Source organism: Gossypium hirsutum, chromosome A07 (genome assembly GCF_007990345.1).
Source record: "Gossypium hirsutum isolate 1008001.06 chromosome A07, Gossypium_hirsutum_v2.1, whole genome shotgun sequence".
Taxonomy (NCBI): Eukaryota; Viridiplantae; Streptophyta; class Magnoliopsida; order Malvales; family Malvaceae; genus Gossypium; species Gossypium hirsutum.
In genome coordinates this window covers 1,279,219-1,291,565 of record NC_053430.1, presented here as the reverse complement: position 1 = coordinate 1,291,565, position 12,347 = coordinate 1,279,219, and the positions used below count along the sequence as shown (strand labels likewise).

The 12,347-nt window shown below is 30.3% G+C and overlaps 2 protein-coding genes across 2 annotated transcripts; one reads left to right on the top strand and one right to left on the bottom strand.

Moving 5' to 3' along the window:
• Positions 1-967: 967 nt before the first annotated feature.
• On the top strand, positions 968-4,892 carry LOC121231942 (glutamate-rich WD repeat-containing protein 1). The gene is made up of 12 exons (XM_041117089.1): positions 968-1,121; positions 1,230-1,396; positions 2,090-2,168; positions 2,311-2,490; positions 2,587-2,685; positions 2,776-2,941; positions 3,035-3,141; positions 3,229-3,368; positions 3,794-3,866; positions 4,058-4,173; positions 4,353-4,470; positions 4,548-4,892. The coding sequence occupies exons 1-12, from the start codon at positions 1,074-1,076 to the stop codon at positions 4,677-4,679; spliced, it is 1,425 nt and encodes a 474-aa protein (XP_040973023.1). The 5' UTR covers positions 968-1,073; the 3' UTR covers positions 4,680-4,892.
• A 2,986-nt stretch (positions 4,893-7,878) lies between these two features.
• On the bottom strand, positions 7,879-11,052 carry LOC107932274 (tetraspanin-2). Its single transcript, XM_016864244.2, has 2 exons — positions 10,324-11,052; positions 7,879-8,324 (listed from the first exon to the last, which is right to left on the bottom strand). Exons 1-2 carry the CDS (start codon positions 10,819-10,821, stop codon positions 8,022-8,024), a joined length of 801 nt encoding a protein of 266 aa, XP_016719733.2. The 5' UTR covers positions 10,822-11,052; the 3' UTR covers positions 7,879-8,021.
• Between the last annotated feature and the right edge of the window lie 1,295 nt (positions 11,053-12,347).

The following is a 12,347-nucleotide window of genomic DNA, read 5'->3' as shown; positions in this document are numbered from 1 at the left end:
AATTTTACACATTTTCGTTTATTTTTATACGATTAATGTTTTAACGATCCAACACCTATTATTAATTATTTTTCATCTAAATCATGGGTAAATTTTATTCAAATTTATATAGAAATGGAATTAAAAAACTTAAAATTAAAATCAAAACTTTATTTCTATGAAAGCCATTTGTCATTACATTAAATATTTAATTTACATATAGAATTTCATGTGATTATGAAAAGAAATATATAAAAATTACCTAAAAATTAAATATTTCGAGTGTTTAAAATGTTTTTACCATATTTTATGATAATGATTGAACTAGGATTTTTAAATTAAAAAGGGATAATATAATTTATTGCCTCTAAACTTAGTAACTAGGTCAACTTTGGTACTTAAATTTGGCAATCAGATCTATTTTTGTGCCTGAATTTGGATTTGGTCCAGATTTGATGATGTGGCTGGTGTTATTGGAATAAGACTAGATTGGTCAACTGGACCAGTTGGACTGAGAATCGATTGATATATTGGTCCAAACAAAAATGTTGAGTCGGTTTAATAAATTTTTTATTATATTTTTTTAATTAATTATTGTTGGTATAGCAATTGAACCGATCAAACAGATTAAATCAGGAACCATTGATCTGATTGGTTCAATCACCAGTTCAATTATTAGAACACTGTAAGTGACATTTTAAGATTGTACTGCGTTATCACTTAAAAATTAATATATTTTTTAATTTTTAAGTGATGTTATAGTGTCACATCATCAAACTTTTACATTTTCCAAATTTAGGGATTAAAATGAATCTAATTGCTAAGTTCCAGAGAAAAAATTATATTATTCTCAATTAAAAAAGTAGAAGGATTGAATTTTTAACTTTTTAAAGTAAATGGATTAGATCTCTAATTTTGTCAAAGTACAGGGACTAACAACATATGTTAACCTTAAAAAATATTTAGAAAATAACCTAAAAAAAATTCTAACCATTTGAAGCGTATAAAATCTTAAACCCTAGCGGCCACCTGAAAACCCTCTTTGTTTTCTTATAGAGTATTTGTTCTTCTACTCTGATTTATCCTCCAAAAGAATGGCGCGCACTATCAAAAACCCTAAAAAGGCTAAGAGAAAGAATAAGGTTCAATTGCAAAAAAAACTCACTCTTAATCTTTTTTTTTTATTTATTCATCTTTAAAGTTTGTTCCTTTTTTCACTAAAATTGCTATGTAATTGGTTTCTTAAAAAGGGTTCAAAAAAAGGCGATGGAGCATCAACGTCTTCGTCAGTGCCGACAATTCAGCCAAGGGTTTGGCAACCAGGAGTTGATGAATTGGAGGAAGGAGAAGAGCTTCAATGTGATCCTTTAGCTTATAATTCACTTCACGCTTTTCATATTGGATGGCCTTGTTTGAGGTACTCTTTAGTTAGCCATCATTACTTGGTGTTTGTTTGCTGAGAAAGTAGTGGGAAAAGTTAACAATTTAATAAGGTTCATAAAAAAATGAGCAAAGGGTATTTGAAAAAGTATTTTCTATGTGTTTGAATTTAGAAATTGGGTCATTTTTTTGGCAGCTTTGAGGTGCTTTTTAATTACTCACCATTACTTGGTGTTTGTTTGCTGAGAAAGTAGTCGGAGAAGTTGTTGAAATTAATAAGGTTTAATAAAAATTATACAAAGGGTATTAGAAAAAAAATGTTTACTTTGTACTTTGTATGTGTTTTAAATTAGAAATTGGGTCCTTTTTTTGGCGGTTTTGTGGTACTCTTTAATTACCCGCCATTACTTGGTGTTTGTTTGCTGAGAAAGTAGAGGGGAAGTTGTACAAATTAGTAAGGTTTATAAAATATTCTGCAAACGGTATTTGAAGAAGTGCTTGCTTTGTGTTTTCTATGTGTTTTAATTTAGAAATTGGGTCATTTTTTGGCAGCTTTGAGGTACTCTTTAATTACCCACCATTATTTGGTGTTTGTTTCCTGAGAAAGTACTGGAAAAAGTTTAAATAATTAATAAGGTTTATAAAAAAAATGTACAAAGGGTATTTGAAAAAAATTGTGTACTTTGTATTTCTATTTGTTTTAATTTAGAAATTGGGTCATTTTTGACAGCTTTGATATCGTACGTGATTCGTTGGGTTCAGACCGGAAAGATTTTCCACATTCGGTGTATTTTGTTGCAGGGACTCAGGTTTTTACTTCATTACTTATTAAGTGCTAGCTAGTAGATGGGACCAAAGGAACAACATTTGTCTTATTTGAACCATTAGGAAGAGATGGTCTATCTTTTTGACTTCTTTTGTGTATATTGATGTAATTGTTTGATTTCACAGGCAGAGAAGGCTTCTTGGAACTCTATTGGAGTGTTTAAAGTAAGCAACATTTCGGGAAAAAGGCGTGAGCTAGTTCCTAAGAAATCTTCCGAGGATGATCCTGATATGGATGGTGAAAGTAGTAATAGTGATGATAGTGAGGATGAAGAAGAAGGTGCTTCTGGTGCACCGGTTTTGCAGGCAAATTCTAGTTTCTTTCGATTTCTAGTTATATATCATCTCTGGGGTTTATTATTAGACTTATTATACATTGTGCCCTTTTTTTCCTTGGAACAGTTGCGAAAGGTTGCTCATCATGGATGTGTTAACCGTATACGTGCCATGGGACAAAATCCTCACATATGTGCATCATGGGCTGATAGTGGTCATGTTCAGGTCGGACTTATAATCCAACAATATTTCATATTGTTCCTTGTTGTTTGCAATTTAATGATTGGGATTACGTTTTGATACTTCTTGTTGCAGGTATGGGACTTCAGTTCTCATCTGAATGCTTTAGCGGAATCAGAAACGGAAGGTATCCAGGGAAGTTCGGTTTTTAACCAGGCTCCGTTAGTTAACTTCCGTGGCCACAAAGACGAAGGCTACGCAATTGATTGGAGTCCTGTTGTTGTTGGAAGGCTTGCAACCGGTAATTATCGAGAAATAATTGTGAAAAATCTCTTTTTTACTTTTCGGTATTATCAAGCTTTCATTGTGAAGGTGCTGTTTTTTGTATTTTCAGGGGACTGCAAGAATTGTATTCATCTGTGGGAGCCTACATCTGATTCAACTTGGAATGTTGATCCTACTCCGTTTATTGGACATTCTGCTAGTGTCGAAGATCTCCAAGTGAGTAATCATGTTGTGATGTAATTAAATCTATACTTTATCGTTAAAACATAATTCAATAACACCATTCTTATGTTACTTTTGCAGTGGAGTCCAACGGAACCTCATGCATTTGTGTCGTGCTCTGTGGATGGGACTATCGCAATTTGGGATATCCGTATAGGAAAGTCACCGGCAGCTTCTTTTAAGGCACATGACGCAGACGTGAATGTCATCTCATGGAATAGGTATTTCAGTCCTAATATATTTACTTGCTCTTTATTTCAACACATCTCTTCGATGTTCAAACTTTTGATGTTTGTGCATCAGTGAATCCTCTTTGGTCATGATATTTCAACAGTCTTCTTTCTAGATAAAAGTACCATGGAGGCTCTTGTATTGAGAGTTGGATTACATTTTGCCCCTTTGACTCAAAAAATGGGACAAATTTGTCTCTGTATATTTGACCAAAGAGCAATTTGGTCTTTTTGTTAAAAATTTCATCAATTTCTACTATTAAAAACTGGTCCATGTAATTTGACTAATTTGCTCAATTTTTTAGTGGGGGGGCAAAATGTAATTTGACTCATAATACAAGGGCCTCTGTTATGCTTTGACCCTTCTTTCTATCGACAAATTTCTGACATCTTTGCATACTTGGATCTTTATTTAGGCAAGCTAGTTGTATGTTAGCATCGGGAAGTGATGATGGCACGTTTTCAATCCATGATTTTAGGTTGCTCAAGGTATGCCTATTATTACCTATGACACGATGATACTTAAATCCATGAAATAGGAAATCCCGTTGTTGACTTAATTTATGTTCATCTTAAATGTGATACATCTTGTTTCGGATTCCGCATTCATTAGCATTTGGCATCCGATTCTGTTCTATGTTGAGGCCAGGATGGTACTGATTTATAATTTGTGTTTGCAGGATGGAAATACAGTGGTAGCTCATTTTAAGTACCATAAATACCCAGTAACATCAATCGAGTGGAGTCCACACGAAGCCTCCACGTTGGCAGTTTCATCATCTGATAATCAGTTAACGTAAGTACATGTAAAGCACTAGAATATCAAAATATGGTTGAGCAGGAAACACTGAGAACCGAAGCGAACCAATATCACCCTTAATATCAAGGCTAACAAAGTTAACGTACATGATTCCCAGATTAGGATCTTGGACATTTGTACTTATTCACTTACTTTTGTTTTGCTTCGGTTTATAGAATATGGGATCTTTCTCTCGAAAAAGACGAAGAAGAAGAAGCGGAATTCAAAGCTCAAACAAAGGAGCTCGTAAATGCCCCGCAAGATTTACCTCCGCAACTTCTTTTTGTTCATCAGGTACTTAAAAATCAAGAGTATTGAAAATTGAATACGTTTTCAGGATTCCCTTTTAACACAATTCCCCCCATGAACAGGGACAAAAGGACTTGAAAGAACTTCATTGGCATGCTCAGATTCCTGGAATGATTGTGTCAACTGCCGCGGATGGTTTCAACATCTTAATGCCTTCAAATATACAGAGCACTCTCCCCTCCAATGGCTCTTGAAAAGAATAGTGTCTTTTTGGCTCCTTGCTGGTAACAAATGAATCAACAGCTAATGCAAAGCTCATAGGAATTCATGTATGGAATATGGAGGTTTTTTTTTTTTTAATTATTATTTTTGCATGGTGATGTCAATGTGTTATTTGTTACGAAGGTACTCAAATTTGGAACCTTAAAGCATTTGTGTGAATGTAGACAATTGAAATTTTCTACCAATTCACCTATAAATCCCCTCACCGTGATAAATGAACAGTAATTTTATGAAGACAATAATAAATTTAGCCATTTGTTAATATGGTTTTTAAGGCCTTTCAACTTTTGAAAAGAATTAGAGATAAATTTAATCGACCTTTTAAAATTATTAAATTATTGAACAGTTCTTTTAATATCTTTTATAATTTTTATATTTTTATATTATTTATTGATGTGGTATATAATATTAACAATGTCTATGTAATACATGTGAATAATTATATTTTAAATTAAAATAATAAGAATTAAATTAATAAAAAATGTATGCTTATTATAAAAATTAACGTTTGTAAAATTTTGATTTGGATTGTAGCGAAAACAAGGAAATTATGTCAGGTTGGATCTTAATATATTAAAAGTGTGTTTGGATATTATGTGGTGTAATTATATTCTTTATATGTGTTTGGTTGAGTTTAAATATATTGTAATTTTTTATGTTATGTTAGGTAGTAAATTGTAATTACACAATTACATGATTTTGAATCTTAAAAAATATTAATAAATATAAACTATCAATAATATTTGAGAAAAAATAAAAATTAAGTGTATTTGACAATACAATTATTATTAACAAGAAATAAATACTATATATGTAATTTTATTTAATTAGTCTTAATTTTTCATATTTGTTGGGTTATTTTTTCTTTAACAGCAAATAAATGCTTTTTGCCATTGTTGATTAGTCATTAGCCAAGTATAAATAAATAATATTAAATAGTATGTAATTTAATTAAAATTAATATGATTAATTTATAATAAATAATATTTAATGTAATTATTTAATAAGTCAAATTTTATTAGAAAAACATGATAGTTGATTTAAGTGTAATTGGTTACAATTACTAGAGTAATTACTCCAATTCTTACCTTCTCCTCTAAAAATTGGACAAGGGCAAAGTCATAAATTTTTTCTAGGGGGTGAAGATTAATTTATATATTTTTCTGAGACTTAAAATAAGATTTTACCATTGTGTCAATATATATCTTTATAATTTTAAGATTAAATAAAAAAATTATCATTTTGGGGACCAAACTATAATTTTATCATGTACTAACCTTAAATTTTATAAATTTAGAAAGAGCTAAATCTAAAATTTTTCATTTTAGGGGGTCATAGCCCCGATTTATCCTTGCCTTCGCCCTTGATAGGAGAATACTCCAAGCATTCCACCTGCACTCAATTCAATGAGATTCACTCACAACGAATATTCTAACATACATACACATGAAATTAAAAGTATAATGTGCACATCAAAGTTATGAGCATTCTTAGCGAATAAAATAGGTGTACTCATTCATTTTGACGATAAGAGCTTTGTCCTAGTCGAGGCCGGTGGTAGTATTCAGTAAAGCCATCCTAACAATATCAACTTCAGGATTCGAACTTGATTTAAATACCTGTGAAAAACGAAGTCCACTTTCGCTTCTTCCAATTAGTTATTCATATAACAATACAATACTTTATCATCAGTGAAAAAAATAGCGAAAAACTTATAGATAATATTAATTAATCTTTATTTTGAAATTCAATATAAACTTAAACATAAATATTAAACCCGAAACTCTATATTAATCTTAAATCTTATATCATAATCTCTGATTTTTTTATGAAAATATATTATTCTTTATCGGTAACGCATAAGACTTATGTATTAAACAGCGGTATTTATTCTCTTAGTCGGTGCAATTTTTAAAATTTTATTTTATTAAGTAAATTAATTACGTGAGTGGGAGGTTGTGCATGCCAATGCTAGTAGGGTTGCTCCATTCTCCCAAAACATAGTCAAACAGTTCAACGACCACTTTTGTTTATTTCTACACACTTTTCGGATATAAAGAACCTTTATTTTATGGGTTTTTTTTTCTTTTTTTTTTTATAATAAAGAGAGAATCTTATGCTCGTGAATGAAAATAAAATAAAATAAAGCTCATAATTTGAGATTCGATTCTCGTTTTCATTACACAGGGTGGCCCTTTCATACATTTTTCTAGATAAAAAAAAAAAAACACAGATCTGTCCTGTTGGAGTTTATTTGGGACTGATGAATTCGGATTTCAATATTTTCTTTATTTCTAATTTGGATAATTTTGGGTTTAAGTTGATTGTGTTTTAAATAATTTTGTTTAGTTTATTAAGTAATATTCTTTCAACTTCGAGTTATTTTGAGTTACTTTTTTACATTATATTTAGTTACAATAATTTATTTTGGGATTAAACTTAAGTTAGAGTTGTTGTAAATTACTTGTTCAAATCATTTTAGGTTCAGTCATTTCGAGTTTGACACTTGAGTTCGAGTAATTAATTGTTCATGTTATTCTAAGTGCAAGTTGATTTTGGGTCAGGATTTAATTTAGGTTTTAAAAATTATGAAAAGTTTTGATAATTTAAGGTTCTAGTCATTTTAGTTTAGAGTCAATTTAGTTTTTCCAATTAGGGTTTCAAGCTGATCATTTCTGGTAGAGTTGGACAGTTATAGTAGCCTAAAATTTTGAGAAATTTTGATTTTTTCCTTGAAACTTTTAAAAAAAATATTTATTAGGTCCTCAAAATTTTCGAAATATTTTATTTTTCCTTCAAAGTTTTTAGAAAATTTTAAGCTGTCTTAAATTTTTTTTAAAAATTCTTATTAATCTCACAAAAAAATTAATTAGTCCCCAATTTTTTTTTAAAAAAATTTCATTACACTCCTTAACTTTTTTGAAAATTTTATTAGGCCCTCTCAAAACTTAATCTTAAGATACGTTACTGATTTTAAGTTTGAACTACTTCAAATTTTACCATTTGTGTTTGACTATCGAGTTCAAGTCTTTTCTAATTACTTATTTAAATTATTTTTAATTATTTATTCAAATAATTCTCGAAATTCGAGTCAGAAAATTTTCACTGTTAACTTTTTAATAATCCAAATTCAAATCAGAATTAATCAAGTAAAATATTGAAATCCAAACAGAAAATAACAAATCCACGTACTAATAATTACGATAATATTCATTACATCTACAACACCAACACAAACACATCCAACAAAAAAACATAAAAGAAACCCCAAAAGCTAGCAGAAAAAGAGGCAATTTCCGATGAAGAAACCATTGTCAATGTTTCCGGCGGTTAAAGAGTTCCTCCGATTGGACATTTCTGAAGGCACTGCAAGCAATAACATAGACCAAAATCAACAGCACCACCGCCACAATTAGAATAATGTTGACTTTCCTCCATTCGGTCCTTAGGTTCCCTAACAAACCAGCCCTGCATGAGTTACAGTTGTAGCAGAGCTGGGTCTGGTCATTACTCCATACGTAACAGTCAGGGTCGCCGGCTGGGTTCGTTGGGTTCGTCCACTGTGTTGGGTTCACAAAAGTATAGCCACAGATCGTGGGTGGCTTACAACATCCTGACTGTCAAACAGTAAAAAAAGAAAATTAATATTTGATGAACTGAGGATATTAAATTTACACACCATCAGTAAATCAGACGATGATACGTCGATAAAAATGAATTTAAATCTAAAACTTTGTTGATTAAAGAGACAAAAGTTATTACCAGACAAAGTGGATTACCTTAATTAAAAATGGACACCTTTTTATTAAGTCAAAAATTCCATGATTTCAGGCTAATAATTCATCCCTTAGGTACTACTTCCATTGGCACTAACTTTTCCAACCCACAAAATGGAATTTGAAGCCCCACACCCCACACACCATGTTTTTTCTTTAATCCCAATCCTTTCTAGATGCATTATGAAAAAAAAGGGCCGTGATTTAAGCTATGATTAACATAACAAAAAGTTGTCAATTAGTTATTGATATATCAGAACTCAGTGTTTGATGTATTGGTCATGAGTCCTAAGTTCGAAATAATAGGTATTACTTGCAAGGGCAAAGGTAAATAAGTAGACAATAACCTTGATTTCCAAATAATAAAATTACATTTTAACTCTTTCTTAAATAATTTTTTAACTTCACCCTAATCTCAAATCTAGAGTTTAAATGTAGACAATTCCCTCTCTTTGAAAAATAGATATGCAAAAAAGTTAGTGCTAACAAATCTTGTGTGGATCAATTTGATCAATCCATGGGGTCCCAATGAATCGTGGTATTGTTATCTACCCTAAATTAAACATCAAAACACCATAATTGTGGGTCCTAAAGTTTATATTATTTAATGTGAAATTTGGCCCAACTTTAAGGCATCAAAGTCTTGTCCTAATATATCCTTATTATACTAGCAACTTCCCCTAAAAATTAATATTCAATTATCATCTAATATTAAACCATCAATATAAAAATATATATTATTTATTTCGTACTTCAATTTTATAAAAAAAATTTATTTTAACACTTGATTTAATTTTTCATTTTTTTAACTATTGAACTTGCGTTATTTATCAACTCATCCCCAAAAAATATGAAAATAAAGTTAAAAAATTATAAAAAATATTTTTAATTTTTTAAAAAAATTAATTAATTGTTAACGTAACATACACGTGAATTACCACATCAATAAGGTAATAAACGTTAACTTTTTTTCATTTATTTTAAGATAATTTAATAAATAATACAAAATTTTAAGTGCTTAAAAAATGAAAAATTAAATAAAAAATTTAAATAATTTTTTTTATAAAATTAAAGGTTAAAATAACTCATTATACTATTTTTATTTTTTTTTTTGAAAAGCACAAGTTAAAGAAGGGGAAAATGAAAACACAAATCTCTTATGAAAATTTAATGGATCATTGCATCACGTAAAAACATGATAGAAAGCATTAAATATAATTCCTTAAAATTTCTGAATTTTAACTTGGATGTTTATTGTTGAAACTTGATATCATTTTCAATCTATAGTGTGACAAATAAATTGGATATTTATCCAGATGTTTCTTGGAACTAAACCAGTAAGAAAATGCCATGTTCTTTTTAATCCAATATTCTAACACTGATTAATGTAAACATCTAAAACACCAGTTTGTTACTCTGTCTGAAAACAAAAATAAAAAGTTCCTCTAGTTGTCAGACAAATATAGAAAATGAACATGATAATGTCTTTTCTATACCATATCCCATTAATATCTCTAGAAGGTACTGGTATTTCATCATATATTCGGTAAATATATTAACAATCGAATTATATTTTATTTTTATTTAAAAATAATAAATTAATTTTAATATATCATATATAAAAAAGTAAATTAGTCATATTTATTAAAAATATTATTAATTTTTATTTTAAAAATTAATTTAATTAATTAAATAATTAAATAATTACATATGATGTGTAATGTGTAATGTGTAATACATTATAACTTCTAACGGGAAACACGAGTCTTAATCATTTATGAAATCTTAATATGAATAAATCAAAGGTGTATGTTTGTAAGAAAACAGAGCATGAACTTGCCTGAAGAGGAGAGATATGAGCAGCAAAGAACTGATCGGCGGTAATAAATTTTTGAGTAAGCTTAGGACAAACACCGGTATCAGCCAAACAAGCCTTGATTTTTCTCCAACTCTTGTTATCAACCACATGTTCTCGAAGCCAAGCCGAGTACCCATCGAGCCTGTACTCTTTATAACCTTTTCCGGGCACGTCATAGCTGCCGTCCGGCCTGGTGACGACGAAAGCGAAGATAAGCAAAATTAGGAGGAGGGCAATGAGGATGGCCATGCAACAGAGGTAGAAAGCAAGGAGGGTTTCTTTGTAACGGTAAGCGCCGACGAAGCCGGCGAGAGAGACAAGGAGGATGAGGAAGCCGAGGAGGATGACCGGCCACCGGATGAGGTGGACACAGGCGTTGTCGGGCTTTTGGTCTAACCATATGCCGGCGGCGATGATGGGGATGGAACAGAGGAGAGCAACTATGTTGAGAACTGCTGTTATGTTATTGGAAACTCCCATGGTCTTTTTCGTGATTAAAGGAAAGAGATGAAGAAGATGGAAATGGTGTTTGAAGATCGGGTTTTTATGCTGTCTTTATGCTTTGATTATAATAATTTATATTTGTTTGTTCATATAAGTAGTTTTCGGGGAGAAGTAAGAAATTTTTGTTTGGACATCGAGATAAAATTAAAAAGTTTAAGATGAAAGTTTAGATTTTTTAATGATCACGTAGATCTAAATCTATGGTAGGATTTAAAAGAGTAAAAAAAAACAACAACACCAAATCACCATCAATCATGTCATGTAAGATTTTGTTTGAGAAACATGTATATATATAACGAAAACAAAAAGGCTTAAATTATATATACATATAATTTTGAGGTAAGAAAACAAAAATATATATATAACGAAAGAGTTAAAAAATTTGAATTGAATTATTAAGGTTTAAAAGGGTTAAAAGTACAATTTGGACCATTAACCAAGTAGGGCCTCGGGACGACTGCACGTTACATCATAGCAGCACGACCAAATGAAGGCGGAAATCTCTTGTATAGGTTGGGCGTTCCTGCGCACCCGGCATCCTGCAAGAAATGGCCCCTTACTATAGTAAGGGGTCTGAGGTATAGGTTGGGCGTTCTTGTGCACCCGGCATCTTGGAAGAAAAGGCCCCTTACTATAGTAAGGGGTCTGAGGTATAGGTTGGGCGTTCCTGCGCACCCGGCATCCTGCAAGAAAGGGCCCCTTACTATAGTAAGGGGTCTTTTCTTGCTCGTTAGCACTTTAGTTTTCAATAAGGACATTTAGGCTCACACCCCTCCCATTCCATTTTTTTCTCTTCTATACTTATGCTAAAAATTAGAAACCAAAAAATAATTCAAATTGAGATATTTGTATGGTTTATAGAATATAAATTTTAAAAAATAAAAATTATTGAAATTAAACTAAATTCTATTTTATTTATAATTAGTGATATTTTTTATGATGTAAAACATAAATATTTTATATTTTAAATAGTTAAAATAATTTTAAAAATCTATATAAAATTTATTATTTAAAAAGAATTATTATATAAGAGTATCGATTAAGTATTATTTACTTAAATTTTTTTTATAACATTTATAAAAAATAATTTGAAACTTTATTGATTAATATCCAAAACTCGTTTTTATTATAAGTCTAAAAACTTAAAATTAATATGAAAAAATAAAAAATCCAACCAAATTAAATTATCATGCATAATTAGAAAGATCCGAAAAGTTTGACAAAATTGATTTCAAGATACCCTAGTACTCACATATTTTTTTTATTAGAAAGAAAAAATAAAGGACGTGACATATAAACTTAGAAATACATGTATCCCTTCTAAAAATGCATCACAAGCCGACTGATTATAACATGGCTATGCATATAGGTTTGATTGGAGTCATTAAAGTGTAACGCCTAAGCTTGTTAATATTTTTAACATGGGCTTATCCTCATGGATTGAGCTTATCCTCATGGATTGAGATTTTAAGTTACGAACAAAATTAGATCTTTCTAATTCA

Excerpts from the sequence above, each read along its gene's own strand:
- LOC121231942 (XM_041117089.1), top strand. The coding sequence starts at position 1,074 with ATGGCGCGCACTATCAAAAACCCTAAAAAGGCTAAGAGAAAGAATAAG. Across the intron at positions 2,169-2,310 it reads ATTTTGTTGCAGGGACTCAG|GCAGAGAAGGCTTCTTGGAA; the intron begins GTTTTTACTTCA and ends TTGATTTCACAG. Across the intron at positions 2,686-2,775 it reads CTGATAGTGGTCATGTTCAG|GTATGGGACTTCAGTTCTCA; the intron begins GTCGGACTTATA and ends TTCTTGTTGCAG.
- LOC107932274 (XM_016864244.2), bottom strand. The coding sequence starts at position 10,821 with ATGGGAGTTTCCAATAACATAACAGCAGTTCTCAACATAGTTGCTCTC. Across the intron at positions 8,325-10,323 it reads CTCATATCTCTCCTCTTCAG|TCAGGATGTTGTAAGCCACC; the intron begins GCAAGTTCATGC and ends ACTGTTTGACAG.